Source organism: Ipomoea triloba, chromosome 12, assembly GCF_003576645.1.
Source record: "Ipomoea triloba cultivar NCNSP0323 chromosome 12, ASM357664v1".
NCBI lineage: Eukaryota > Viridiplantae > Streptophyta > Magnoliopsida > Solanales > Convolvulaceae > Ipomoea > Ipomoea triloba.
In genome coordinates, this window is record NC_044927.1 from 1,381,030 (window position 1) to 1,407,000 (window position 25,971).

Consider the following 25,971-nt stretch of genomic DNA (forward strand, 5'->3'; position numbering starts at 1 on the left):
AACATAAGTTTCTGTAAATAGTTTAGGAAACCACGCAGATATAATGATGACATGTACAGTAACGCAAAGTACTCTTAATTGTCTTGTTCTTCCAATCTTCCCTAAAAGCTGTACAACAGTACCATCTCTGCATTCTCAGAAAGAGTTCCAGTACATTACGCTCAAATCTTACTTTTAAATTTTACTGTACTTTTTTTACTAAGTCAAGTATTAATAAGTTATTTTTTTTATGTGAATCTTAATACAAATGTTTACATTAAAATTTTGTGTGTAAAAATAATACTTGAAGTAAAAAAAATAAAAGTACACATAATAATTTTTATTCTAAAAAATCATAAGTTTAATCTCTAATATTTACACAATTTACGAGTTATTACACAAGAACTTATTTTTTTTTAATGTTCACCTTTAAATAATGGTGGTGTCAATCAAAATTCAAAAGTTAGGAAAACAGTGCAACTAATATGGAAATTGTACTATTTTTGTCAGTTTCATAAAGTGAAATTTATCCAGAATATAAAATACTACATAAAATTTCACTTCTTACTTTCAACTTTGATTCCATCTCACAAATTATTGATGTAGACACTTGAAACCAACATGATAAAAACATTCTATTCTTGATTGTCTTACCGTAGAGTAAAAGCGTGAGAGTAAAATTTGATTCTACATCCAATGCACCAATTGTAAACTTTCCTAATTGTCAAAGAGAATTGAACTATATTTTTGAAAAAAACATTGTGAGCTTGAAATTTTGTAGTTCAAAAAAACGTCTCGTGACCGTCACCTCTCTCCCTCCATAAACCACCGCGAGCTCTCTCTCTTCCGGTGGCGACCTTTCATTATAAGGAAAGCTGCGCTTCCAATGGTACACTCCCTTTTGACCCTTTCTGCAGATGCATGTGAGCACTCTTTTATGCAATCTTGCATATCATATATGTGGCAGTGAACTGATAATTCTTCCATTTTCTGAACCAATTTAGCCTCCCATGAATGCCCATTTTGGATTTTCTTCTTCTATGCCTACTTCTTGTACCAAGTTTTGTTTTTTACCATGAAAAGTTACCATTTTTGAAGATCTATGGTGTTTGGGTTTCAGTGTACTCGGTACAGTAGTTGAATTTGTACCCATTTGGTTGTTTTCTGGGAATTTACTTTCAATTTCAGGTTTCTGTTTGTTTGTTTCATGTGGAGTGTGTTTAAAATCCTGGTCTGTGTGGTTTTGGGTAATGGGGGTTGAATTATCATTTTTATTTTATTTTATTTTATTTTATGCTGGGTATTTGGATTGAACTGAGTTCTTGATTATGAATTTGTGATTGAACTTTACTTCAATTTTGAATTTACAAATTTTCAGGATAGAGTTAGGGTTTAAGGAAGTGGGGTTCAGTTGAGTGTGTGCCTGTGTGGAAGTGGGTGCTCTGTTGGGAAGTTACACAGATTGAAGCTTTTGTATCAGTTCTTATATGCTGCCTGCGATGGCCCGGAGTGTTAGATCAAGCAGGTCGTCTTTTGATTCTAGCAATGGACACGAAACGCCTTTGCACTCGGGGTCTTTTGTTACCTCAAATGGAGATGGTTACGATAGTGATAGTTCAAACTTAGCTACAGCGTAAGTATTTTGCTTTAGCATTACAAAATTGCGTAGCAAGTGCTATCTTTTGTAATTTAACGACTGTTTTACAAATGCCGATGTTGGACTTGCAGTGCTTCGTCTACTCTTTCGTCTGTTCTTTCAACCGAACTTCCTGGAGCAATACAATGTATTGATAAGTTTCAGGTGAGAACTGTGTCCATAATCTAAAGAAGAGGAGAAAAGAAGGAAATTTTGTTTAATTTTTGTTTTAAAATGCATATGATGAGTAAAGAGAACTTAAAATTTTTTGCTTCTTACAGGTCGAGGTGTTCCTAAAGGCGATGCAAAAGCAGATTCACTCAGCTGGAAAGCGTAGCTTATTTTCTAAAAAATCTGTGGGGCCTCAAGTTAGGGAGAAATTCACGTTTGAGGATATGTTGTGTTTCCAAAGGGTAGGGATTTGCACTTAATGAGTATGAAAATATATGTACCTCTATGCACTCACTAATGGAAGAAAAGTTGCAATCTTTTAGGAGCCTATCCCGACGTCCATTCTAAAGATAAACGGAGATCTCGTCAGTAAAGCTGTCAAGCTTTTTCAGATCATTTTGAAGTACATGGGAGTTGATTCTTCTGATCGAGGGACTACTATCGGCTTAGATGAACAAATTGAGCTCGTCTGCAAACTATTAAAGCGGGCTTTGAAGCGAACCGAGCTTCACGATGAACTTTTTGTACAAATTTCAAAGCAGACGAGAAATAATCCCGATAGGTACCTAGATATCTAAGTTGTCTACTCGAGCAATCGATTTTCTTTTTAAATTCACCTCACGGCTCTTAGTCCAGAAATATGTGTTTCCGTTTAGGCAATGTTTGATAAAGGCGTGGGAGCTGATGTACCTCTGTGCATCTTGCATGCCTCCTGGCAAAGAGATCGGTGAATACTTATCAGAGTATATCCGTAGCGTGGCACATGGAACGACCACTGATACTGACATTCAAGCCTTTGCATTGGACACATTGACTGCTTTGAAACGTTCGCTTAAGGCAGGGCCTAGACAGACAATTCCGGGCCGAGAGGAGATTGAAGCTCTTTTAACTAGAAAAAAGCTCACTACAGTCGTGTTTTTCTTGGATGAAACTTTCGAGGAAATCACATTTGACATGGCCACAACTGTAGCAGATGCAGTTGAGGTATAACTTCTATAAATGTATTTTATAGGTTGCTAGGGTATGGTTTATTTTCAACCATTATACCATGGACCATAAGGTGGACCACAGACATAAGATTCATTTTTAATATACTGAAGGTTCATTTTTAATACATTGAAAGTTCATTTTTTTGTGCACTAAACCTTCAGTACACAAAAAAATGAACATTTATCCATGTCTATAGTATAATTTGCGGTTTATTTTCTACCCTCTTTTGTTAAATGCTCTCACATTTCCACTTGCCAGGAGCTTGCAGGGATAATCAAATTGTCAACTTATTCTAGCTTTACCCTATTTGAATGTCGAAAGGTTGCCAATGGTTCTAAGTCGCCTGAGCCAGGAAATGGTAACCTTTTCCGACACCATTTTGCATCTGATGTTTCGTTTTATTTCATTTTAGTTTATTTGAACATTGGTCCAGTAACAAGCTGTCTTCTTAAGCAGAGGAATACCTTGGCTTAGATGACAATGCGTATATTGCGGATCTACTGGCTAATTTTAAGACATCGAAGTACATTGGCAAAGGGGACGTTATGCACTTCAAACTAGTGTTTAAAAAGAAGTTATTCCGGGAGTCAGATGAAGCCGTAACTGATCCAATGTTCATTCAATTGTCCTATGTTCAAGTAAAATTTGCTTTTAGTTTGTTACTTTCAGTGATCTGATGTTTTTCTTCTTTGCTTGGGGTAATAACTGAACTGTTTTTACAGTTACAACACGATTACATATTGGGGAATTATCCTGTTGGAAGGGACGATGCGGCACAGTTATGTGCACTGCAGATATTGGTTGAAATTGGATATGTTAACAGCCTCGAATCCTGCACGTTAGTACTTTTCGTTTACTTGAGTCCTATTATACAAGTTATTGCCTTTTTGTATCTAAATTTGGCTTGAAACTTAATATTCGTATTTTATTGAATGTCTGAATGCAAATCACTATTATATTCATCATCTTCCCGGCATTGTGTTCTTCTTGAAGTGCTATCATCAATGGAAACTCGCTTAAAGTTGTTTGCTTTTTTATTTTCAGTGATTGGACGTCTCTCTTACAGCAATTTTTACCTAGACAAATTGCAATTACTCGTGTGAAGAGGGAGTGGGAATTGGACATCATTTCTCGGTATCAATTGATGGTAAAAACTTTTAATTTTAGGTTGAATTTCGATAAAGTTCAGGACTTGCAAGAAGATGTTGTGCTCGTTCCTTTATCTGTCAAATCCTCTTTCACCCATCATTGAACCCAAAAGTTTCTCCCGTTTTGTGGCAACTATCTTGATCTACTTTTAGCTGCAATTAAGAAGAAACTTCGATTACCAATTTTATATTCCTTACAAAGAAAGCGCTTACTGTGGCAGGAAAATTTGACAAAAGATGATGCTAGAAAACAATTTTTGCTGATCATAAGGACACTTCCATATGGGAATTCAGTTTTCTTTTCTGTTCGTAAGATTGATGACCCAATCGGACTCTTGCCTGGAAAAATAATATTGGGCATAAACAAACGTGGGGTGAGCTTTGATTCGTCCTGCAATTTTCAATTGAGAATACGTGTATTTTATACTCCGCAATATCTAAATGGCTTTGCTTATGTGTTCATATGAGCACTTGCAATTTCAGCTCCATCATTCGTGTTTGATCCAAAACGATTATTTGCTCGCTGTAGGTTCATTTTTTCCGCCCAGTTCCAAAGGAATATTTACATTCCGCTGAACTAAGGGATATAATGCAATTTGGTAGCAGCAACAGTGCTGTATTTTTTAAGATGCGAGTTGCTGGTGTCTTACATATATATCAGTTCGAAACAAAACAGGTTCAAGAGTTCAAAGTTACCAAGTTAGTTTCTTGTATTGTGCATATAAAACGGTATTAACTGCTACTTTGTTGTGTCTTGTGGGGCTTTTTCTTCTTTACTATTGCAGGGAGAGGAAATATGTGTTGCCCTTCAGACACATATCAATGATGTGATGCTACGCCGCTATTCCAAAGCACGCTCCAGTAGTAATGGTTCGGTTAATGGAGATCTTTCGAATAATGGCAAGTCCCCGAAAATGGATGTTTATGAAAAATGTATCCAGGACCTATCCAGAGCCCTTGAAGAATCGGAGAAAAAAATTAGTGAAGTGAGTGATGCTATGATTAAATAAACTATACCGTCTTAGTAATCGAGTACTTAGGCTATGTTAGGACATTTAATTGGTTTCGACAATGTATTTCTCCATCGTTTAGCTCTCCATTTGAGCCTTTTTTTTTTACTAGTTGGTGTCAAAATGTATGCTTATTTGCCTGTGCTCTTCTCCAGTTGGTAGAAACTTCAGATGAAAGGCAAAAACGTGAGCTAGAAATGCAAGAAGAACTGGAGAATTTGAAAGATAACTTGAGATCAGAGAAGAATTATTTAGCAGCTGTGACTAGTGATCGTGATAAACTCCGATCACAGTGCGAAGAGAAAAATTCAGAACTTCAGGTAATGTCATTCAAGTATTGCTCACGATCCCGATATACACACACATATCACGGGGAGACTGATAATGGTAAAGCCTGGTAGCGTTTTTGCACTTATGAACAGTTTCCGCTATAAATATAAATTTATGCGCTTTAACAGGCTGTACTAATGGAGAAGCAGAGCATGGAGGTGAGACTTGCAAAATTGAGCCCCGAAGGACTGGAGAATAATATCAAAAAGGAGTTGGCGGAAGCAAACAATAAGGTTTGGTTTTGCTTTCCATGTGGTCCGATGTGAAGTGAGACTTATTGTCTTTAAGATTTTATATCTCAATTTATTCAGGCAAATCTTGAATTTAGACGTGCCTTATCTGCAAAGTCGACAATTCATCGTTGCTTACTGATTTTGCTTATGCAATTGCCAGTTTTAGGTTAGCTATGTGAAAGTGAAACTGCTAAAATCGGTGTTTGTTTATAGGTCTTACATACGATCCAAGATGAACTGAAAGTCCGGCTTGCTGAGTTGCACGCGGCAGAAGAAACAAACAGGAAACTTTTGAGTGAAAAAGAATCGTTAGAAGAAAAGATTACACGGCTCGAAAAGAAGAAAAATAGCGAGGTAATTTGCTTCATGTTTCGCCTTTGCGTTGCGTTAAATACCTAGTTCTTGATTTCTAAATGCTTACGGTTTACCCTTCAGAGAACTTCTGAACATGAATTCAAGGCATTAAGACTTCAAGTTTCTGAACTTCAAAAAAAATTGGAAGAGGTCAAACGAGATTTAGCTGCCACGCAGTCAATCCTTGCAACAAAGGATAACGAGCTAGAAGCATTACAAAAGAATCTAAAAGAGCTCGAGGAATTGAGAGAATTAAAAGAGGTAGCAATTTTTTACTAGATCTTTATTTATTTAGCAATGATGACATTTATTTACCTTTTCTTTTTCTTGATCGTGCTATTTTGTTGGCATACTTGCATCTAATAGGAGATCGATAAAAAGAATGAGCAAACCGCTATGCTTTTGAAGATGCAAGCGGCACAATTGGCTGAGACGGAAGCACTTTATCGAGAGGAACAAGTATTGAGGAAGCGATACTTCAACGTTATAGAAGGTATTACGATTTCGTAAATATATGCCACATACAATCTTAAGTACATTAGAAACATTTCTTAAAGACTTTTCGATAATTTCTTAGATATGAAAGGAAAGATTCGAGTCTACTGTAGAGTAAGGCCTCTTACCGAACGAGAGAGAGGTGCAATGGAAAAAAATGCCTTGACATGTGTTGATGAGTTCACTGTTGAACATCTATGGAAAGACGATAGAAAACAGCATATGTATGACCGAGTGTTTGATGGGTGTTCTACCCAAGAACACGTGTTTGAGGATACAAAGGTAAGCATGATTGAAATATTTGTTGTTTCCCATTTGTCGAAGATCAACTTTTTTGTTTTATAACTCTCGTTACTATTTTATGCCTACGGTTATTCCAGTATTTGGTGCAATCAGCCGTTGATGGATACAATGTTTGCATCTTTGCCTATGGACAAACCGGCTCTGGGAAGACTTTTACCATTTACGGATGTGACAACAACCCCGGACTAACACCACGAGCTATGTCCGAACTCTTTACAATAATGAAGCGAGACAACAAGAAGTTGTCTTTTTGCTTGAAGGTAATTGGTCGACCTGTGGCAGCTTGGTAATCACAAAGTTTCAAGTTCGACTCTTAGTAGGGGTAGCTTATTGATCTTCTTGGTTTGACCTGGTCAGCTATGGGCAACCTAAGCTGGTTTACCTCCTTGTAGTCTTTTGCTGGCTAGTAGGGGTAGCTTATTGACCTTCTTGGTTTGAGCTGGTCAGCTATGGGCAACCTAAGCTGGTTTACCTCTTTGTAGTCTTTTGCTGGCTAGGGTCACAAGGCGGGGTCTACCTATGTCTGTGATTCTTTTGCACCTCTAGGCTCTAACTTCTTAGATTGATGCAGGCGTATATGGTGGAATTGTATCAAGATACACTTATAGACCTCCTTCTACCGAAGTCTGGAAAGCGGGCAAAATTGGATATAAAAAAGGATTCAATGGTGATTGATCATTGACAATAGATACTTGTGATTATCAATATGTGTGTGTGTGATGTATATGTCGGGCTGATAGTGTATATTGGTGCAACAGGGCATGGTTGTCGTTGAGAATGCAACAATTGTTTCTATTTCTACCTATGAAGAACTAAGAACAATCATTGAGAAAGGCTCAGAGCAACGACATACAACTGAAACTCTCATGAACGAGCAGAGCTCGAGGTCCCATTTGATACTTTCTGTTATTATCGAAAGCACAAATCTCCAAACGCAGGCTGTTTCGAGGGGAAAGGTATTAAGATTAGTCTCTTATTAGCACTGACAATATCCTTAGCTTCATCCGCTAAACATTATCGATTCATTCTCCCTACGTGCAGCTAAGTTTCGTGGATCTTGCTGGTTCCGAGAGAGTGAAAAAGTCGGGTGTTTCAGGCAATCAGCTCAAGGAAGCTCAAGGCATCAACAAGTCCCTCTCTGCACTCGGGGACGTGATTAGTGCACTTTCCACGGGGAACCAACACGTGCCTTATAGAAACCACAAGCTAACGATGTTGATGAGTGATTCACTCGGTGGAAACGCCAAAACACTAATGTTTGTGAACGTTTCCCCAGTCGAATCCAACTTGGACGAGACATACAATTCTCTCACGTATGTTACTCTCAATCTTTCCATTCAGCTCCCTCTACCCCCGAGATATTATTTTATCTCGCACTAACCATACCATTCGTGTTATTTAGGTACGCATCAAGAGTACGATCCATTGTAAACGATCCCAGCAAGAATGTTTCGTCCAAGGAAGTGGCTCGTTTGAAGAAGCTAGTGGCATATTGGAAAGAACAGGCAGGTCGACGAGGGGAAGACGAGGAATTCGTGGATATCCAAGAAGACTGCACCAAAGATAGGTCAAATGGTAGATTTTCTGTCTGAATAGAGTGTGTACATAAGTTTGAACATAGATAACAGACAAGCAAGTACTAACCACCTTAGGACATCCTTAATCTAGTTTTTATGTTATATATATCGGATAGGTTTGATTGTGCAATCTTTATAGTTTTGTTGCATTGAGAGGAGGATTATAAAGGTAATTAGAGAGCTGTAATTATGAATACTCTAATGATTTGTATTGTTAATTGATTATTATACTTTTGGTTCCTTTTATTTGACAGATAAAATTAGTCTTTCTCCAGAAGTCGGTGTTCTCATGTGAGCCAAATCATTAACACTGAGAGCAACTAATGGGGGGTTTTGATAGGAATGACCATCTTTCATGAACAAGTGACAAAAATGGATAGTTTTTAAAAGTTGAAAAAAAAAAAGAGGAAAAACTCATTTGAGACTTGAGTTTTTGTCTTTCTGATAAAAAAAAACACAAGTAGGACTTTACCGAGATGATACAGTAGTATCCCAACCCCGGAGCCATTTTCCTTTCTTGAAATCTCTACTGCTACCACCACAACTACGTACTTCTTCTGAATAAGAAGATCAAAACAATGGGAGGGTCAAAGATAATATAATGTTTTAATTTGCATGGGGTCAAAAATTGAAATGGGACCATTTTCCTATGCATGGACAAAAATGGAATGATTTTAAAACACATACTAAAATGAGAAAAGCAAGTCCCATTTGCATTTGTATTTTTTAAATAATTTTTAAATGTTAAATGTAGACGCAAATGAGACTTACGTTTCAAGTATAAAATACATATCTCATGTATTTAAAAAAAAAAAGTTGGCAACTTTTAAAAAATAAAAATACATGAGATAACACAAGTAGTAAATGCATTTCTGACGTCAAACTTACGCAAATTATATTGTAGATCATGATCACGGCTAATAGTGCAGTTGCGTTGAACGGACAGTGCAGTTGTGTTGAAAAGATACTGTAGTTGTGTCAAAATGAAACTGCAGTTGCGCGGAACAGAGACCGTTCATCTGTTCAACACAACTGTAGTATCCTTTCAACACAACTGCAGTATCTGTTCAACACAACTGCAGTTCCAGACGGATGACATGGCCTCTGTTCCGCGCAACTGCAGTTCCCCAACACAACTGCAGTATCAGCCATAATCCATAGTGCACAATGTATTATGAATCATGATCCACAATATAACGATAGTCAAACTTATGTCTCAAAGTATCTTTTTCTCAGCGTTTTAAAATCTTCTTATTTTTTTCCATGATAAAAATGTCATATTTCATTCTTTGAACCTTTTGCATGCAGGGTGCTTTAGGAGACGGCGGCAATGAAGAATCCGAAAGTGGCTTTACAGAGAGTTATCTTCATTCAATTCCGGTCATGTACTGCTACATTTACAGAGACTTGATCTTCAATTCAGCAGTGAAAGAATGGGATTCCACTTGCGTTTCCTCTCCGCGCTCAAGGTGGCCACTCCGCTAATTAAGTGCAACGAGAATGTGGTGATCCACTTGCGTATGCGCCATTTCTTTATGAAATACACTGTACAAACACAAGTGGGACTTCAATTTTTTATTCACAAATAAGTTTTTCTTTCTTTCTTTCTTTCGTCCACGTTTTAAAAATTGCCATTTCCGTCAAAAACCCAGCAACTAATGTCCCAAAACCAGACAACAAAAACACGTCACATTTTTCGTTTTTTTCCGGCAAGCTGTCCCCCAAACACTCTTCCCATCAAAACCATTTGGACTTATGGCTAACACTCTACTCTACTGTTCAAGAACTGTTATCAGAAATCAAAGAGATTTTGGTTTCTGCTACTACGAGATTAGATTTATGATACACTCTATCGTTAGATTATTTATATATAATATTACTATCCACCACCATTCTCATTACAAATCAGCCCAACGGAATACAATCCGATAATAAAAAACTCGTGGGATTCAACCAAATGGAGACCCCGGTGCCGGTGATCGATCTCCAGGACTTTCCGGCGCAGACAAGAAAGCTAATAGAGGCGTGTGAGGAGTGGGGATGCTTCAGGGTCATAAACCACGGCGAGATTCTCCCGGCGTCGCTCATGTCGGAGATGAAAAAAGTGGTGAAGTCGCTGTTCGATCTTCCGGTGGAGATCAAGAGGAGAAACGAGCATGTTCTTCCCGGGAGTGGGTATGTGTCCCCGACTCCGACCAATCCACTCTACGAAGCTTTTGGGCTCTACGATATGTCGTCTCCTCAAGATGTTGAAGCCTTCTGTACTGACCTGGATGCCTCGCCTCACCAAAGGTTTCATCTTTAATCAGTTTTGTTATATTCCAGTGATGCACGGAGACCCGATTGGGAAATTTGAGTTTCTGGTGATTCTGAGAATGCTAGTTTGAGGTTGTGATTCTTGATTAGAAATTTGAAGCAGTTCTTGAGTTATTGTAGTAACTAGCTTAGTATATTTCAAACAGGAATTGGGATGGGTCAACTTAGACAAGTTGCCAAGGCACTTGTCTTGGAAACCATAAGATTTTAGTTAAGACTTAAGCGGAGTAGGCAAATATGGGTTTGAGACGATCAGTTATGTCGAATTTAGACTGGTTTTAATTTCCTTTTTGTCTTTAGACAACCTAAGCTAGTTTATGCCGGCTAGAGTCACAAAGTAGGATTTATCGGGGTGCAAACTCTCGATAATGGCTGCTGGTTTTTCTTCAGCCAAGTTGGTCATTGGTTTGGTGCCTTCCTGGTTTGAGCTGGTCAACTGGTTGAACAATCTAGGTTAATTTACTTTCTTGTGATTTTTGTCAGTTAGGATAACAAGGTGAGGTTTACCACTGCAAACTCTCATGTAGTAATAGCTGTGGTTTTTCTAGCCACAAAAAAAAAAAAAAAATCAGAATTGGGATTTTGATCCCTAATTCCTTTTATGTGTCTAAGTATGCCAGACCCATTATACTATTTGAATCTTGATTAGAAATTGCAGAGGTTCACTTGTATTGAGCTGTACCTTCCAAGCAATTTTAAGCAGTTCTTGAGTTATTGCAGTAATTAGTATATGTCAGACTTGAATTGGGATTTTGGTCTCTAATTCCTTTCATGTGTGTAATATGCCAGACCCATTACACTATTTGAATCTTGATAGAACTTGGAGATGTTCAAAATCACTTGGATTAGGCATCACTTGGATTATGCAAGATGAGTTTATTAGTAGTATAAGCCAAAGGATGTGTTTTGTCTCAACTAAAGTAGTTTGATACCAAATTGAAGAATGGGTTCAGTCTCGACTAAATGCTTAAGCTGATAATGAGAAGAAACTGCAAATTTATTTTTTATATATATGTTATATGTTTAACGTTATATTAGCTAATTCTCTTTGATGTTGTTGATAGAGAGACCATAGTGAAGTATGCTAAAGCTGTGAATGAGTTGATGAGGGAAATTGGGCGAAAATTAGGAGAGGGGATGGGTTTGAAAAGTGGTGATCTTTTTGAAGAATGGCCTTGCCAGTTCAGAATAAACAAGTATCATTTCGCCCCCGAGAATGTAGGCTGTTCTGGGGTGCAGATACACACAGACTCGGGATTCCTTACTGTCCTGCAGGAAGATGAGAGTGTAGGTGGACTGGAAATCATGAATAAATCGGGCGATTTTGTGGCTGTTGATCCCTGCCCGGGTACCCTCCTACTTAACCTTGGAGACATGGCTGCTGTAAGTAAAATGTTTTTTTTTTGTTTGTCCTAGGTAGCATAGTTCAATGTTTAGATCATCCATCACTTTGTGGTCTTATCATATATATACTTGTTTTGTTTGGTCATAAGGTTTGGAGCAATGGGAGATTTTGCAATGTGAGGCACAGGGTGATGTGCAAAGAAGCAGCAATTCGGGTATCAATCGCCTCGTTCCTTCTGGGACCGAGAGAGGCTGCCATAGAAACACCATTGCAGCTTCTCGGGTCTGATCGCCTCCCCCTGTATGCTCCCACCACTTACGAAGACCTTAGAAAGCTCCGGCAGGTGAACAACATGCATGCCGGGGAAGTTCTTGATCTCTTGCGCGCTGATGCTTAGAGACTAAGGGCGGGTTTTCGACTTGAACTGGCCATGCCTGATGTGATCAAAGTGGCAGAAGTGTTGGGGCTCTTAAGCTTGTTTGATAGAATATCTATGTGCCCTTGTAATAATGAAGTTGACAAATGAAAGTCTAATAAACTGATAGTATGTTGAGAGGGTAGATTGCCCTTATATGAGATGAGACACATTCTCTCTGAGGTGAAACTTCTAATTAAGCTAGAAGAGATCCAAGTCATTTCATCTAAACCTCTGTAAATGAAAATCTAATGAAATATTAACAAAGAGAACCAAAATTATTATTTAGTAATTGAAGGAGTAGAAATTTTTTTGAAATTCCAAGTTTTCCTTTGAAATTTTTTATTATGGTTTTTTTTTAAATGAGTTTTTGTCCAAATTTAATGAAATATTAACAAAAAAGAATCAAAATTTCTATTTCAAAAACAATTATTGTCAATGCTCTCTCAGTCGAACTTGTTGCATATGATCTTTCTAGTGCGATTTGTTTTTTTTTGCATAATTACAAGCTATTATAGAATAATGAGATTTATCTAGTGCACATTCTTAAATAATGATTTTAGATTTCTTTCGTCATTTAAAAAGAAAAACATGAATCCAAAAAAAAAAAGTTAAGAATGATAGGGCAATTATTATGTGTATCCGGATCCAAATACACAATTTACATACTGAATGTTTACAATTTATATATTGAATCTTCACAACTAAATGTTCACGATTTACATTCTGAAGGTTCGCAATGTGAATTATGAACTTTCATTCAGTATATAAATTGTGAATTGGGATGGTCCAGGTCCATAGTATAACTATTGAATGATGGGCCATTTAGCAAATTCTAAGAAGTTTCCATGTAAAGGAGCCCAACATATTTCCTATTCAGCCCAGAATTAGAACACGTTTTATTTATTTATTTATTCTTCTCCTCCATATTTACGCACCAAACGAACCCGGGAAGGTTTTGATTGCAGTGACAGGGAGGAAGGAGAACGCCGCACAGGAATTCTACCGGTGCCGATTTGTTTCACAGGTACTTCGACTCTATACCTTCGATTTTGTTTTGTTTAATTGCTTGTGGGAATCATTCTTTTGGTTTTCTGTGATCATTAGATTTTTGTTTTGCTTGTATGGTGGCTCTGGTTTAGGCGGATAGTTGAATCAATTCGATTGAACTTCCCTTCATTTCCCTATCTTGCATTAATTCACTAGTTTTGCCTAATAGAATTTCAAAAGTTCATGGCTTTTATGCTATTTCTTGTTTCAAATTATTCTAGCATTCTATGAATGAACCGATATGGTTTGTGTTTGTGTGTGTGTGAGAGAGAGAGAGAGAGAGAGTTCAGTGCTTACAGATATATAGATCATGAGTACCTAACGTGTTGAATTGAACCATGTGCTCCGTCTCAACTAAAAACCTAAGCTGATAGTTGGATTGCACATTTATGTTTATATACATGTGGACTATAGTCTCTCTTTTATGGTCTGTATGCCGAATGAATTGTGTGGGATTTAAGTATTTAACCTTATCACTCAGTTTATAGTAGAAAATCTTCTACCACAATAACCACATTCACTTAGTGTGGATAGTGTGAGACAAGATTGTGTTTTGATAACCAAATGGTTAGTATAGTGCAATCCGAATGAGCTGTATCCCAAACGCAATAAGCTACCTGCTATTTTCTTTTAAAATTTTGAGCTTTCTTTTATTTTGTGTGATCATTTCAGCTGTTGTGCTAAATATTGTAAAGTTGAATAATGAACTTCATTTCTTGTAGGTCTATTTTCTTGAGTTCTTGTTGATACTATTGAAAATTGATTTGAAATGCTTTTACTTGTTTCAAACTGTAGATGTTTGCTATGTGCATATTATGATTTTGTTTGTTTATTTTTTTAATAGTTCTTTCCATAAAATATTTAGAGATGCAAGATCAGAGGATAGGGCTACCTGAGGATGATCTAGTTCCCAAGTCAAGGAAAAAGAAAGCTGCTGCACAAAAGAAGGCCCTGTCGGTTCAAGTAGGGCAGAAGGCTTCCAAAAGAGGCCAGACAAATGAAGCTTCCATGTTGTTCCACAAATCGGAGAAACCAAAGCAAAATTCATTGGCAGTAGATGCCTCTACTTCTGGAGATGAATATCGTGTACTGAGGCGAAAGTATTTGCTGTTGGAGGAGGAAAGCTGCACGCTTCAGAAAGAGTTAATGTTAGTTGAAGACGAGACAAAGGCGCTCGAAGAGGAGAAACTGAGCCTATTGGATGATCTCGTTGTGTTAGAAGGTCTAGTTGATCCTTCAGAGATTCAGTCCCGACGCCAGCGCTTGTAATAACTGACTTGTCATTATGCATTTCAATATGATACAATACAATTGTGTAATGCATTGTTGGCTTTGTTTAGTAATAACTAAAATACTTTTACTGTGTTCAAATTGCAACATTATCTTCTTCTTAGAGTTATGGCATTGTGGAGGTTATGTCTTTCGTGTATAAAGGTCAAACTGGTGAATATGGGTTGCATGACAATACATGTAAGTAGAGACCCAGAATTCAGTGATTTACATTAACCAAACATCATTAAACAATAAGATTTAAGAATAAACTGTATGATAATTACATGTATTCTTAAATTTCTAGTTTCTGCAACAAATGAATGACATTGGATCCACTATTACTTCCTATGATCTGATCCTTAAACATCTTTTTTTCCAGGTGTTCTACACCAGAAGACCCATCCTGGAGCCTGCCACTCTCACAACCAGAGGGGATCTTACCCAGTTCTTCTTGCTTCTCCATGAGAATGACCCGAAAACATAGCCTTGTGTTGGAGCAGCCATCTTGAAACTTAAGGTGAAGTTAAGCTTCTGACCGTAATGCGTGAAGGTGAGTCGTCTAGGCACCACAGTCACATTGATTCCTCTTGGAGGAAACACAACAGCCTTGTACGAGCTTCTTGGCTCTCCCACGTTTGTTACAGTTCTGGTCACCGAGAACTCGTGGCTGAGGGCTGGCACTGTAATGGATGGGTAGTTAAGGGCGGATGGTGATTGAAGTGTCTGATCACAGGTGCTGTTGTCTCTGGTGATCAAGTGCACCGATCTCTCATCGTAACCAATTGAGCAGAGGAATGCTTTGTAATCTGTTGGCTGTGCGTCGTAGACCAAACCAGGATCAAGGACTCTTGCTGGGTTAACAAAACCAGAACCAAAATCAAACGCATTGGCCCTTCTCCCATCGGGATCAGCAGAGATGGGTTTGTGATGCTTGTTCAAAACCGTAGCTGCATTGACAGTGATAACACGAGTTATAAAGTTACGTATGGAGGAAAGCATTGCTGATAAAGTTAAAATAATCCATGGCAGCTTTACCCGTTGTCATGATTGCAGATTTTATCGCAGATGGAGACCACGATGGATGCACAGCTTTTATCAACGCTACAATCCCCGTTACATGGGGGCAAGCCATCGAAGTTCCAGAAAGTACATTAAAATTCATGTCTGCAATTGCTGGAGACCAAGCTGCTAGGATATTCAAACCAGGTGCAGCAATATCAGGCTGCAAAGGAAAACAGTCAGGAAAAGTTGCAAGAGACAAAGCATCCTCTCATCATGGATTTCAGAACGAACGAGGGAAAACGATAAAGAGTTAAACCTATGATTGCTTAGACGGTTTTAGTATCTTGGGCATGCATATTACCTTCAAAATTTCTGGAGTCAAAGAATTGGGGCCTTTTGCTGAAAAGGAAGCAACACGGGGAGCAGGCCGGGTTCCTAATACAGTCTTAGCAGACAGAATCTTAGACAGAGGGGACCTGTTGAAATGGAAGAAGATATATAGATTAAAATCCAGATTATGAATTGAACTGGTTTGACAGAACGAATGCTGGGAAGAGACAACCAACCAAACCTTGTTCTGTTAATATAAGATAGGATCTCGTATCCTGTCTGCCTCCCAACGATTGCAGCAGGGACGACAAAGGGAATGGCGACATCTTTATCCGCATCATCTATAAGAACCATCCCGATTCCACCAGCTTCTTTAACCACCTCACTTTTTGCCAGCTTGGACTCTGTTGTGCTTCCAGCATGTCGACACACGAGAACCTTCCCTTCAGCCTTGGTTCTATTCAAAGAACTCTCCAAGCAGTAGCTAGCGAAAAAGGTTGGAGAGAAGAAAGCAGCTTTAGATCATTGTATAATGGACAGCTGTCTGGGTTTCATAAACAGTCAAGTACCTGTTGCTTCACCTGGATTGATAAGGCGTGAAGTATCCATTAAAAGCCTTGGAAGCGGGAATGATTCTTGCAAATGAAGTCATTTCAAGCGTGCTGAGACTTTCACCCTTCGATTAAGCAAGAAACAGATAAGAACAGGGGGGAATCGTGTTATATGTTCAGATACACTTTCAGTCTTTTCAGAGTTTTGACATTACCATGAGGCGAACACCATTCCCAAGCGCAATATCAGATGTAAATTCTCTGTCAGTTGAGCTAGCAGCAACTGTAATGATCCAAGGAGCGAGATTAGTGGCTGATCCTTCCGTTCCTTGATTCCCAACCGAAGCAACCACAGTTATTCCATGGCTTACAGCGTGGAAGGACCCCACAGAGATGGCGTCGCTAAAATAATCTCCCTGGGGTGCATCTGGACCCAAAGATAGGGACACCACTTGAACTCCATCTCTGATTGCATCATCAAATGCTGCCAACAAATCTGCATCATAGCAACCGGAATTCCAACAAGTCTTGTAGACCGCTATCCTGGCCATAGGTGCACCTCCTCTCGCCCCTCCAGATGCCAACCCTTTGTAATTCATATTTGCAACATAGCGGCCAGCTGCTGTTGAAGCCGTGTGACTGCCATGACCAGAACTGTCCCTAGCAGACTTGAATGTCATCGTCGTCTTCCCAGAATCTTCTTCAGCTTCATAGCCACCAGTGTAATATCTGGCGCCAACTATTTTCCTAGACAAGACCATAACATCTGAAGCTTAGTGGCCAAGCAACTAATCAATTAGCTTCAATAAAAGCAGGCAAAAGTTAGTATAACAATCAAAACCTGTTGCATGTTGAAGCATTGAAGGCTTCTCCAGTTTGGCATTGTCCCCTCCATCCAGCTGGCACTGCTGGCATGTCAGTATCACTAAAACTTGGAGATTCAGGCCAAATCCCTGTTTTATTACAGGACATAGTTAACTGGATTAACATGTGAAGAAAACAGAAATGCAGAGGGGACCAAGCTATGCTGCTGAGAACAGGGATGGAGAGAGATGATTAAGCTAAGCCCTGAAGTTATGGACTGCAAATCTACAAGACAGAATGGTTTGAACCAGGCAACTATGAGCAACATAGGTGATTTACCTCTTTTAGCCCTTTGTTAACTAGGATCACAGGGTGGGCTTCACCCAGACTGATCAGTTATGAGGTAATCTAGGCTGACTTACCTCCTTTAGCCTTTTGCTGGCTAGGGTTAAAAAGCGGGTTTCACCCAAAGCACATCTTCAGATAGATAGAGGCTACGGGCTTTCCCAGAAATCAAAGAAATAGATGAAATTACATTCTTTAGTGCATACCATCACTGTGTTATCAACTATCCACCTACCTATGATGATTCTATCTGAAAGAATTTCCAGTAACAGAAAGGCTACCTGTATCAATAAACCCGATTACGACATTGACTTGGTTCTTGGTAGAAAACCCAGGAATTTCCATGGTTTCTTCGCCATTAAGCCCGATGAAATCCCAGGAATGCGTCGTGTGCAGCATCCTCTTAGAATTAGGAAAAACTGAGACCACTCCAGGCATTTCTGTTTGTAAGTACCCAACATTGAGTGCAATTGTATCAGGAAACTGTTGTTTCTCCATCTTAACATCCTTAATAGACTCAAATTACTTGTCAGTCACAGTTATTGAAGATGGAGTTAGTTGCTTACTGGAAATTTCAGAGGCCTGTTCATCTGTCAACCTGGCTGCAAACCCATTGAAACCATGCTTGTAACTGTACACATGAGAAGCCATAGCTTCCTCAACACTGCAACATTCAACAACAGCTTGTTATTCACTCAAAAATTAACCAAAATGAGACACACATAACTAAGTTAGTTAGACTATTGACCAGATAACCACAAGATTACAAGTTCTGATTTTTGATGGGAGCGGCCTATTCACCTTCTTAATTTGAGCTATCAATTATAGGCAATATAGGTCAATCCTTTGACGGCCAGGGTCACAAGGCCTACAAATTCAACTCTCAACAGAGTGGTCTATTGGCCTTATTAGTTTTGAGCTTGTCAGCCATGAACAACTGCGATCCGTGGACTTTCCACACTAGGTAACCAGACAGGATTTAGCCAATGGACCCTTTATATAATCATTGCGGGCTTCTCTCTTCCCTCAAAAAACGACATTATGGGAAGAGATTTCAAGAAGTATGAATAAAACAGATGAAAAATCAAAATTGCAGAGAGAGAGAGAAATGACCTTCCTCCATGGATAGAAGCTAGCATGTAGTGGTGTTGCCTGAGAATCCCTTCTGGGTCCTCGCCGCTCCCTTTGCTTCCCATGTAGACGACATACAACTACATTTTACGAAACAACAAACACAATCATCGTACAGTCAGAAACAGCGTACATATGCAGCATGAAGCAGACATTCTTGAACGATGTAAAACAGTAAAAAAAAAATGGAGCCATTTTTTTTTAACCTTGGAAGAAAGGGATAGGCTAATCTGGGCAAGAAAAACACAAAGAAAAAGAAAAAAGGCATTCTTTTTGGGAAAACTCAAGGAATCCATTGTCCAATGGCTGCCTGAAACCTATGAGAAATTAAATGGGTCCTGGACTTTAGGAAACAGAGTGGAAGTTCGGAGAAAAAGATGATGTTTTTATAGGCAGAGAATGGGGTGAAATAAAGAGGAGAGAGAGAAGATGTTCTGCTTCACAGAATCACAGGTATACTGTGATATACTCTCTCTCTCTCTCTCTGTCTCTCTGTTTCTCTCTCTCTCTCTCTCTGAGTCATAGTTGGGGAGAGATTTGATTTGTAAGAAAAGACTGAAACGTGAAGAGTGCAGTGATGGGATTTGCTTTTTAACTGAACCAACCACGAGGCCTCCACTTTTCACTTCTGGACCGTTAAAAAGTGCCAATCGACTATTCTATTCATTTAATCGTTTTGCACACCTATGCACAAATACCACCCCCATCTCATATTCATTAATCATTATTACTCTTTATATTTTTGGGACAAAAGTGTCATCTCATTTACTACTCATAAGAGCATCCATATCCATATAAGTGGATTTAACATGATTTTTGCATAGTTTTTTAGAGTATCACCATCAATGGTGAATTATAGAGGATAATGTCAATTAATGACAACTTGACATGAGAGGAGAGAGGAGAGAGGAGAGAGGAGAGGGAATGGTAGAAGAACATCTGCAAATTAAGGGTGAATAGCACAATAACAAGCTCCCAAAATTGACACAAGCCTCTTCCTGTTGTGCGCGTTATGTGCACGGCAGGCGTCTGAGACATGCCTGACAGACTGACCTTTTAATATTTTTTTTTTAAATTAGTTTTATTTTTTTCCTCTCTTCCCATTTTCTTTTTTCTACTCACACTTATAAAAACTCCTCAAAAATCGCGAATAAACTCCATTATAAGGAATAAGATGCTCTGATAAAGATAATCTTAGGTGGAAGAGAGAATGTGAGGAGAGAAAGAGAGAAAAAATACACTCAGCAAGTTATTGGTCTTTGGCAAACTTATGAGACCCACTAAATGCTTTGATTTTAGCATTTTCTACATGTGAAGGCCAACTAGTTGCCCAGGTGCGTTAATGATGCTATTATAGATTTTTTTTCAGCTTTGTTTTTCTTTTTGCTTGTTTCTCTTTTCTCTTTCATCTCATGTTCTCTCTCCTAATTACGAATGCAAAATTCCTAAAAAACTACAACAAAAACCCAATTGATTTTCTTTTTGAAATCAAACCCAATTAATTTAGATGCTCTAAGTGCTCAATTAACTCATTGTTCTAAAATTAAGATATAATTAAATGTATTTACTTTTAAAAGTATTTTCCCTTATCATTTTTTTCAGGCTTCCATTAGGTAATCCTTTCATGATGTTGATATGAAATCTAAATAAAAGTAATTTGATGATTTATTTCATTGTTGACTCATTCAAACTACTCTCTCCCTCCTCATCATTGCGGATGCTGAACCATTATAAATTTACATTCATGTATTTAAATTTAATGGGTTATCTTGTTGTATATAATTTTACTCTCAGTTGTTTGAGTGCTAGCTACTTTCTCAACCTACTGAAACACAAAGTTTTAACTTTTAATATAATTATATAACATTCATTTTTTCATTCCACCTTTTACTTTGCAAATGAAAGACAATATTCCCTTGCCAGAACCCTCACGAAGAAATATGGGATGAGTAAATAAGTAAATTATGGTGACTATGCAACTCAGTCTGTGGGCGGACAAGTGTCTGGTGCATGCTCATAAGGAGTCCTATATAAACTCCTATCATATTAGGTGAAACTGCCAGAGGCGAATTGAATTCTAAACAATTTTGCAAACTCATAATTTTTTTATAACTCATGTTTTTTAAGTTTGCCAATTATATATATATATATATATATTAGACCCCATGAGTTAATTATGCCCACAAGGAGTCCAACCTAGCTAAACCCAAACCCCCACTGCTCATGGCAAGAACCAACTCTCACCCTAACTGGAAGCAAATTTTAAGTGAGACTTCTCATCCACCAATACATAACAATTGAATGATAGTGTTCCTCAACAAGAATTATAATTGAACTATAGTTAGACTATATATGCATAATATATATATTATAACAACATACATGAATTATCATTACCATTGAGATTTGTTACTTCAAAGTTTGAATAAAGGTTTAAATTAAATGATACGGCACTCAAACCAAGACCCTAACTCCACCACAAAAGCTAGCTCATGAGTGGAGGTTTGGCCCCAACTTAAGAACCACCCCACAATCTCTTGTGGAGCCGATGTGGGATCGTATCATTAAACAATAACATATTACATATCTATAGTATTAGTATACAATATCGATCGATATCATAGACATGTTTGAGTACATGTCAGGGACGGATCGGATCGGATCCAAAACAATGTGGGGTGGATATTGAGAAGCAGCTTAGGGCAATCAAAACCTGCTGTTTTATCTATCCATACAGAACTGACCATACATACAGCTTAAGACAATAATAAGCTGCAGGTGGTCCATTATACATACATATATACATATACACTCATCCATATATATATATATATATATATATATATATATATCATCAGTTTCATCCTCATCCGCAAATACACAGTCAAATATTTTTAAATGTGCAAATGTACAATCATAATAATAAAAACTACATAAATGTCACCACATTTTTCCATATCATTTTAAACTGGACAAATCAGATTTATTCGCAATTCTCACCTGAGATCGAGTTGTTCTCATTTGATCACAAATGGATCATCCCGAGTTAACGAAGTTCTAATTTGATTAGGGATAAAGAATTCTTACCCATATTTAATACTTGGGATACTTTTACCATATTACATTTTCTGTGTAGTTAGTAAACTACTGCACATAAATGAGCGGGACTCAATTCACCCATCAGGTAGTGACGGTGAGTTTCCTTCATCATCTAAACAAATGTGTCAAATACTAGTCTACTACTTATGATTTATAATTGTAGATAGGATATTTCTCGACATTGGAATATATATATATATATAATATTATACTTTTAAATTAAAGACGAAATACGACCTTTAATTGTGCTTTACGCAAAATTTAAAAATATTATTTTATAAAACACATAATATTACATTATATTGTAACTCAAAATACATATTGGACTGATTTTATTTTATTTTATTTTACTTTTGGTAGAGACAAAGTCTGATGATTTGCTGGCAATAGGGCTAAATATCTGTTTGTTTCTTCAACCATGCATGCATGCATGGACAAAGGTGAGTCATTTTCATCTCGTGAAAACTTCAACAAGAAACCAGCAGCGTATGTAAGGCTATGTATGTAGATGAAGAAGCTAAGACAAAAATGCCCCTAGAATATCGGTCTTGTTGATAAGAAGCCTTATTTAAGACTTGCTTCTAACGATATGGTAGGGTTCGATTTCTGCTACGAATATTAGGAGTTGAGTTTCGATTGGATTCTTTGTGTTCAAAAGTGTACAATTTAGTGTAAAATCTAGAAATTAAATTTGCTCAATTTACTTTGACATAGGGTGACTTCATGGAGTCGAAAATATAAAACTGACAAATTTGATTTTTTTTTTTAAAAGCCCTAAAAATCAAGAGCCAAAACCCATCTCCTTCAACATATTGTCACGACATGCCCTTTTTAATTATTCACCAAAAAAGAAAAACATTTTACAACCACTTCTTAATTGACACTCTATTTTGCATTGCTACTTTCTTTAACTTAAGTCCAAACGAAGAACATTACAAATAAAATTAAGAGGACTATTATTACACCACTCCTTAACATCTGACATAGAAACAGACTTACGTACTAAACAGTAGATAGTCTTATCCGCGAATCTGCTAACAAACTTAATGAAAACCTAGGCAAATTGAAAACCTTAACATGGGTATAAGGAAATTATTATTTTAAAAAAAAAAGTGAAAAAAGCCAACTACCTTTAAGAATAATTATCAATTTACACATTAATTAGGAAGTATAATAAATAGAATGAGATCAAGCATGTGTAGTATAACTCATTTCAGGATACATTATATTTTCTCCAATATATACATCTATTGGCACATGATTTTTTTTTTTGGGTGCATATGGTATTCGGTAGACCAGTATCCGGTCCCTGATTTCTTATCACTATAGACTAATCTAAATTTGAATTAGGTCGCACCTACCGTGGTTAAATTTTACTTAAATGATTATTAGACTCTGAATGTTTTGACGTATAATTTTCTTTTTGTAAACTTTAAAATCTGTAGGTGCATGTGCGTTGTTTACCTTTGTTTATAGTCAAAGTTTTCGATATGGACATTATTATTATATAAGACAAATTAAACATGTACCCCATATTGTTTTTGATTATTTGAATATGGGAGGGAGATAAGAGTCCAAGAATATAATAACGAGTATCGAGGAAAAAAGTAATGCAAGAAATACGAGGAAGGATGTTTTAGGGGATGGAGCAAGCAATAAGCCAAGACACATTCCCATAAATTGTGTGCTTGTCTGATCTTATTCTAAGACTATCGCCAAAAATAATGAATCTTTTGCCTTATCATATCCTAAACAACATTTATCACACTATTAAATAATTGAAGTGATTGAGAATCAATATTCAGTCTTATTTTTAGTGAAGATTTTTTATGTATAAAAATATACAGGAATATAGAATTTCAGAATCATCTGAAAAACTTAAAGTTTACCTTTTTTATGTGTTTTGAAATGAGTTCATAAAGTTCACAATATAATCTGATATGACTAATATAGAATACATGACTTATAATTAAACAAACAAGTAAACCTATTCATCACTCCGTGGTCCAATAATGAATTCAAATTAAATTATAATTCTTGATCACCCTCATTTAGGCCAACATTCCGTTAGCTACCTACTAGCTAGCTCTTTGATCGAGTAACATTCCACATAAATTATATATTAGATCATTTAAATTAGGTTTACCTCGTTAATGAACACCTCCGATATGATAACTATTTTGTTAAATTAACAAAGTTTGAAGTTTCAGGCTGTAATCCAAGAAATAATTTAATGTGAGATAAGATAGTGTTGGGAGTCGAGTTTGAAAGTTGAGTCTGGTATCATATTTTTGGAATTTGACGTTGATTGTTAGGTAATTATAAAGAAGTAAAATTGTGCATTTGTTATTAGTTATAATTTTTGATATTATGGTATGTCGTGAGCAAGGAAAGGAACGGGAAAATCAGGGAGACTCATCTCTCAAAGGGGCTTGCTATTTCTTCAATGTAGAGATTTATCGTGTAAGTTGGATAAATAATGTAAAATTATACAATATTTCAAAAGTAGTTAATCATTTCTCCTCTATACTATTTATATTTTTAAAAAAATGCTTTTTTTTTTATAGATTGCTTCTTTGACATAATATATCCCTCATTTTAAGTATGTAGACCCACACACATAATGCGACAACATTATGCGCAGTGCGTGGGTTTCCCATTTTCTTAAGTTATGAAATGTATTTTTGCCAAGTTACAATAATTAATATTTGCCAACATACTGATCTAGTGGATAAGAAATACCCCTTAAGACTTGCTTTTAGCAGTAAAGTTGACCTGTATTGGAGGTTTGAGTTTGGAATAGGTTCTTTGAATTGTGTGCAGAACTACTGTATAGTTTGATGTTGACTTTTGAAGCTAGATTGACTCAAATTACCTCGGTATGGGAATATAGTTCGATGAATTGAAGTTGGAAATTTTGAGTTAAAAAAAAAAAAAAAGTTGAAATGTTCATGCAAAATTGATATGTAGCTTGGAAGCAATGCAACTGGAATTATTAATTATTAATTATTAATATTGAAATCTTCATGCAAAATTGATTTGTAGCTTAGAAGCAATGCAAATGGAATTAATTCATTAAATGCACCCATCCTTAACTTAATTCTTACATCTCTTAGGGATCAGAATAAGTAATCAGCAAGAATATGAATGGAGGCAGAAAATTTAAGAGCTAGCTATAGGCAGGCAAGCAATTGCGTGCTTTAAGCCTTTAATTTGATTTCTATACACGTTTTCAAATAACATCAAATGATCCATCAAATAAATTTTATTATTTTACTTACTTTCACAAATTTGATTCTTGTAAACACTCTTTTGATCGAGCTCATCATATAGAGTATGTCTAATGCGGTTTACCTCTCCTGTGTGGTTTTGCAAGTTATTACACAGGAGTAGTGTTTACCTAGTGCACACTTTCAAGCAGTGATTATGCGTTTTCCTTGTCACCCAACAAAAAATAAATAAATTTTCATAACCCATCTTTCACTTAGCCACTATTCAAGTGTATGCATTCAGTGATCTCCGCTTATGTGTAATTATCCGCAAACCACACAAGAAATGTAAACTGCACCAGAAAAACCCCGTGAGACGGGCTCGACCAAAAAGATATTGATAAAAATCAAACTCATGACATTCAGATACAAGAATTATGCTACAACTACGACTTGGCCACCCATTTTAAAATTCTTTTTTTATTTATTAGCCAATCCGACGTTGAGTTAAAAAAATTAAGAATTTAATTATGAATCACTTTAATTATCTTACTTGTAAATGTAGCAGTCCAAATTAGATGATGTTTTTTCTTATATGTTTTAACAATTGTAACTTTAATATATTAACTTTTCTACAAAAAAATAAAATAAAAATCTATGCATTATATATATATATTTTATAATTTCTTTACACCGAAAAGAATCAAATGCCTGAAAAGTCAAGGTGAACCATTGTGGAATCGCCACTCATGCAAATTGGCCGCCATAATTGCTTATCCATGAATGTTTCAACAAGTAAACATTCTTTAAATAATTGCTTATCCGCAAATTAATAATTTAAATATCAGCCTAGTATTTAAGTAATTAATTCTTTAT

The 25,971-nt window shown here is 36.8% G+C and overlaps 4 protein-coding genes across 4 annotated transcripts; 3 read left to right on the forward strand and 1 right to left on the reverse strand.

Moving 5' to 3' along the window:
* The first annotated feature begins 724 nt into the window (after window positions 1-724).
* LOC116000217 (kinesin-like protein KIN-14E) lies at window positions 725-8,472 on the forward strand. The gene is made up of 24 exons (XM_031240248.1): window positions 725-868; window positions 1,358-1,612; window positions 1,708-1,780; window positions 1,897-2,028; window positions 2,110-2,348; window positions 2,443-2,770; window positions 3,035-3,134; window positions 3,233-3,414; window positions 3,499-3,614; window positions 3,821-3,923; window positions 4,146-4,298; window positions 4,454-4,600; window positions 4,710-4,910; window positions 5,090-5,254; window positions 5,393-5,497; window positions 5,711-5,851; window positions 5,933-6,112; window positions 6,218-6,344; window positions 6,429-6,628; window positions 6,727-6,909; window positions 7,221-7,316; window positions 7,408-7,605; window positions 7,691-7,962; window positions 8,052-8,472. Exons 2-24 carry the CDS (start codon window positions 1,467-1,469, stop codon window positions 8,239-8,241), a joined length of 3,777 nt encoding a protein of 1,258 aa, XP_031096108.1. The 5' UTR covers window positions 725-868; window positions 1,358-1,466; the 3' UTR covers window positions 8,242-8,472.
* A 1,589-nt stretch (window positions 8,473-10,061) lies between these two features.
* LOC115997895 (2-oxoglutarate-dependent dioxygenase DAO-like) lies at window positions 10,062-12,594 on the forward strand. The gene is made up of 3 exons (XM_031237315.1): window positions 10,062-10,518; window positions 11,607-11,925; window positions 12,036-12,594. The coding sequence occupies exons 1-3, from the start codon at window positions 10,184-10,186 to the stop codon at window positions 12,282-12,284; spliced, it is 903 nt and encodes a 300-aa protein (XP_031093175.1). The 5' UTR covers window positions 10,062-10,183; the 3' UTR covers window positions 12,285-12,594.
* Window positions 12,595-13,094: 500 nt separating this feature from the next.
* LOC115998937 lies at window positions 13,095-14,744 on the forward strand. The gene is made up of 2 exons (XM_031238605.1): window positions 13,095-13,329; window positions 14,218-14,744. Exon 2 carries the CDS (start codon window positions 14,220-14,222, stop codon window positions 14,619-14,621), a length of 402 nt encoding a protein of 133 aa, XP_031094465.1. The 5' UTR covers window positions 13,095-13,329; window positions 14,218-14,219; the 3' UTR covers window positions 14,622-14,744.
* An 87-nt stretch (window positions 14,745-14,831) lies between these two features.
* Window positions 14,832-19,322, reverse strand: LOC115998936 (subtilisin-like protease SBT3.9). The gene is made up of 11 exons (XM_031238604.1): window positions 18,994-19,322; window positions 18,770-18,867; window positions 18,223-18,320; window positions 17,938-18,096; window positions 17,349-17,460; window positions 16,723-17,254; window positions 16,538-16,632; window positions 16,198-16,440; window positions 15,988-16,102; window positions 15,660-15,846; window positions 14,832-15,571 (listed from the first exon to the last, which is right to left on the reverse strand). Exons 1-11 carry the CDS (start codon window positions 19,081-19,083, stop codon window positions 15,009-15,011), a joined length of 2,292 nt encoding a protein of 763 aa, XP_031094464.1. The 5' UTR covers window positions 19,084-19,322; the 3' UTR covers window positions 14,832-15,008.
* Window positions 19,323-25,971: the final 6,649 nt, after the last annotated feature.

Coding starts and splice junctions, on each gene's coding strand:
- LOC116000217 (XM_031240248.1), top strand. CDS start 1,467: ATGCTGCCTGCGATGGCCCGGAGTGTTAGATCAAGCAGGTCGTCTTTT. Junction 4,601..4,709: donor ATCAGTTCGAAACAAAACAG/GTTCAAGAGTTC, acceptor TTACTATTGCAG/GGAGAGGAAATATGTGTTGC. Junction 7,606..7,690: donor AGGCTGTTTCGAGGGGAAAG/GTATTAAGATTA, acceptor CCCTACGTGCAG/CTAAGTTTCGTGGATCTTGC.
- LOC115998936 (XM_031238604.1), bottom strand. CDS start 19,083: ATGGATTCCTTGAGTTTTCCCAAAAAGAATGCCTTTTTTCTTTTTCTT. Junction 18,321..18,769: donor GCTTCTATCCATGGAGGAAG/GTCATTTCTCTC, acceptor TGAATGTTGCAG/TGTTGAGGAAGCTATGGCTT. Junction 18,097..18,222: donor ACAGGCCTCTGAAATTTCCA/GTAAGCAACTAA, acceptor ACTTACAAACAG/AAATGCCTGGAGTGGTCTCA.
- LOC115998937 (XM_031238605.1), top strand. CDS start 14,220: ATGCAAGATCAGAGGATAGGGCTACCTGAGGATGATCTAGTTCCCAAG.
- LOC115997895 (XM_031237315.1), top strand. CDS start 10,184: ATGGAGACCCCGGTGCCGGTGATCGATCTCCAGGACTTTCCGGCGCAG. Junction 10,519..11,606: donor GATGCCTCGCCTCACCAAAG/GTTTCATCTTTA, acceptor TGTTGTTGATAG/AGAGACCATAGTGAAGTATG. Junction 11,926..12,035: donor ACCTTGGAGACATGGCTGCT/GTAAGTAAAATG, acceptor TTTGGTCATAAG/GTTTGGAGCAATGGGAGATT.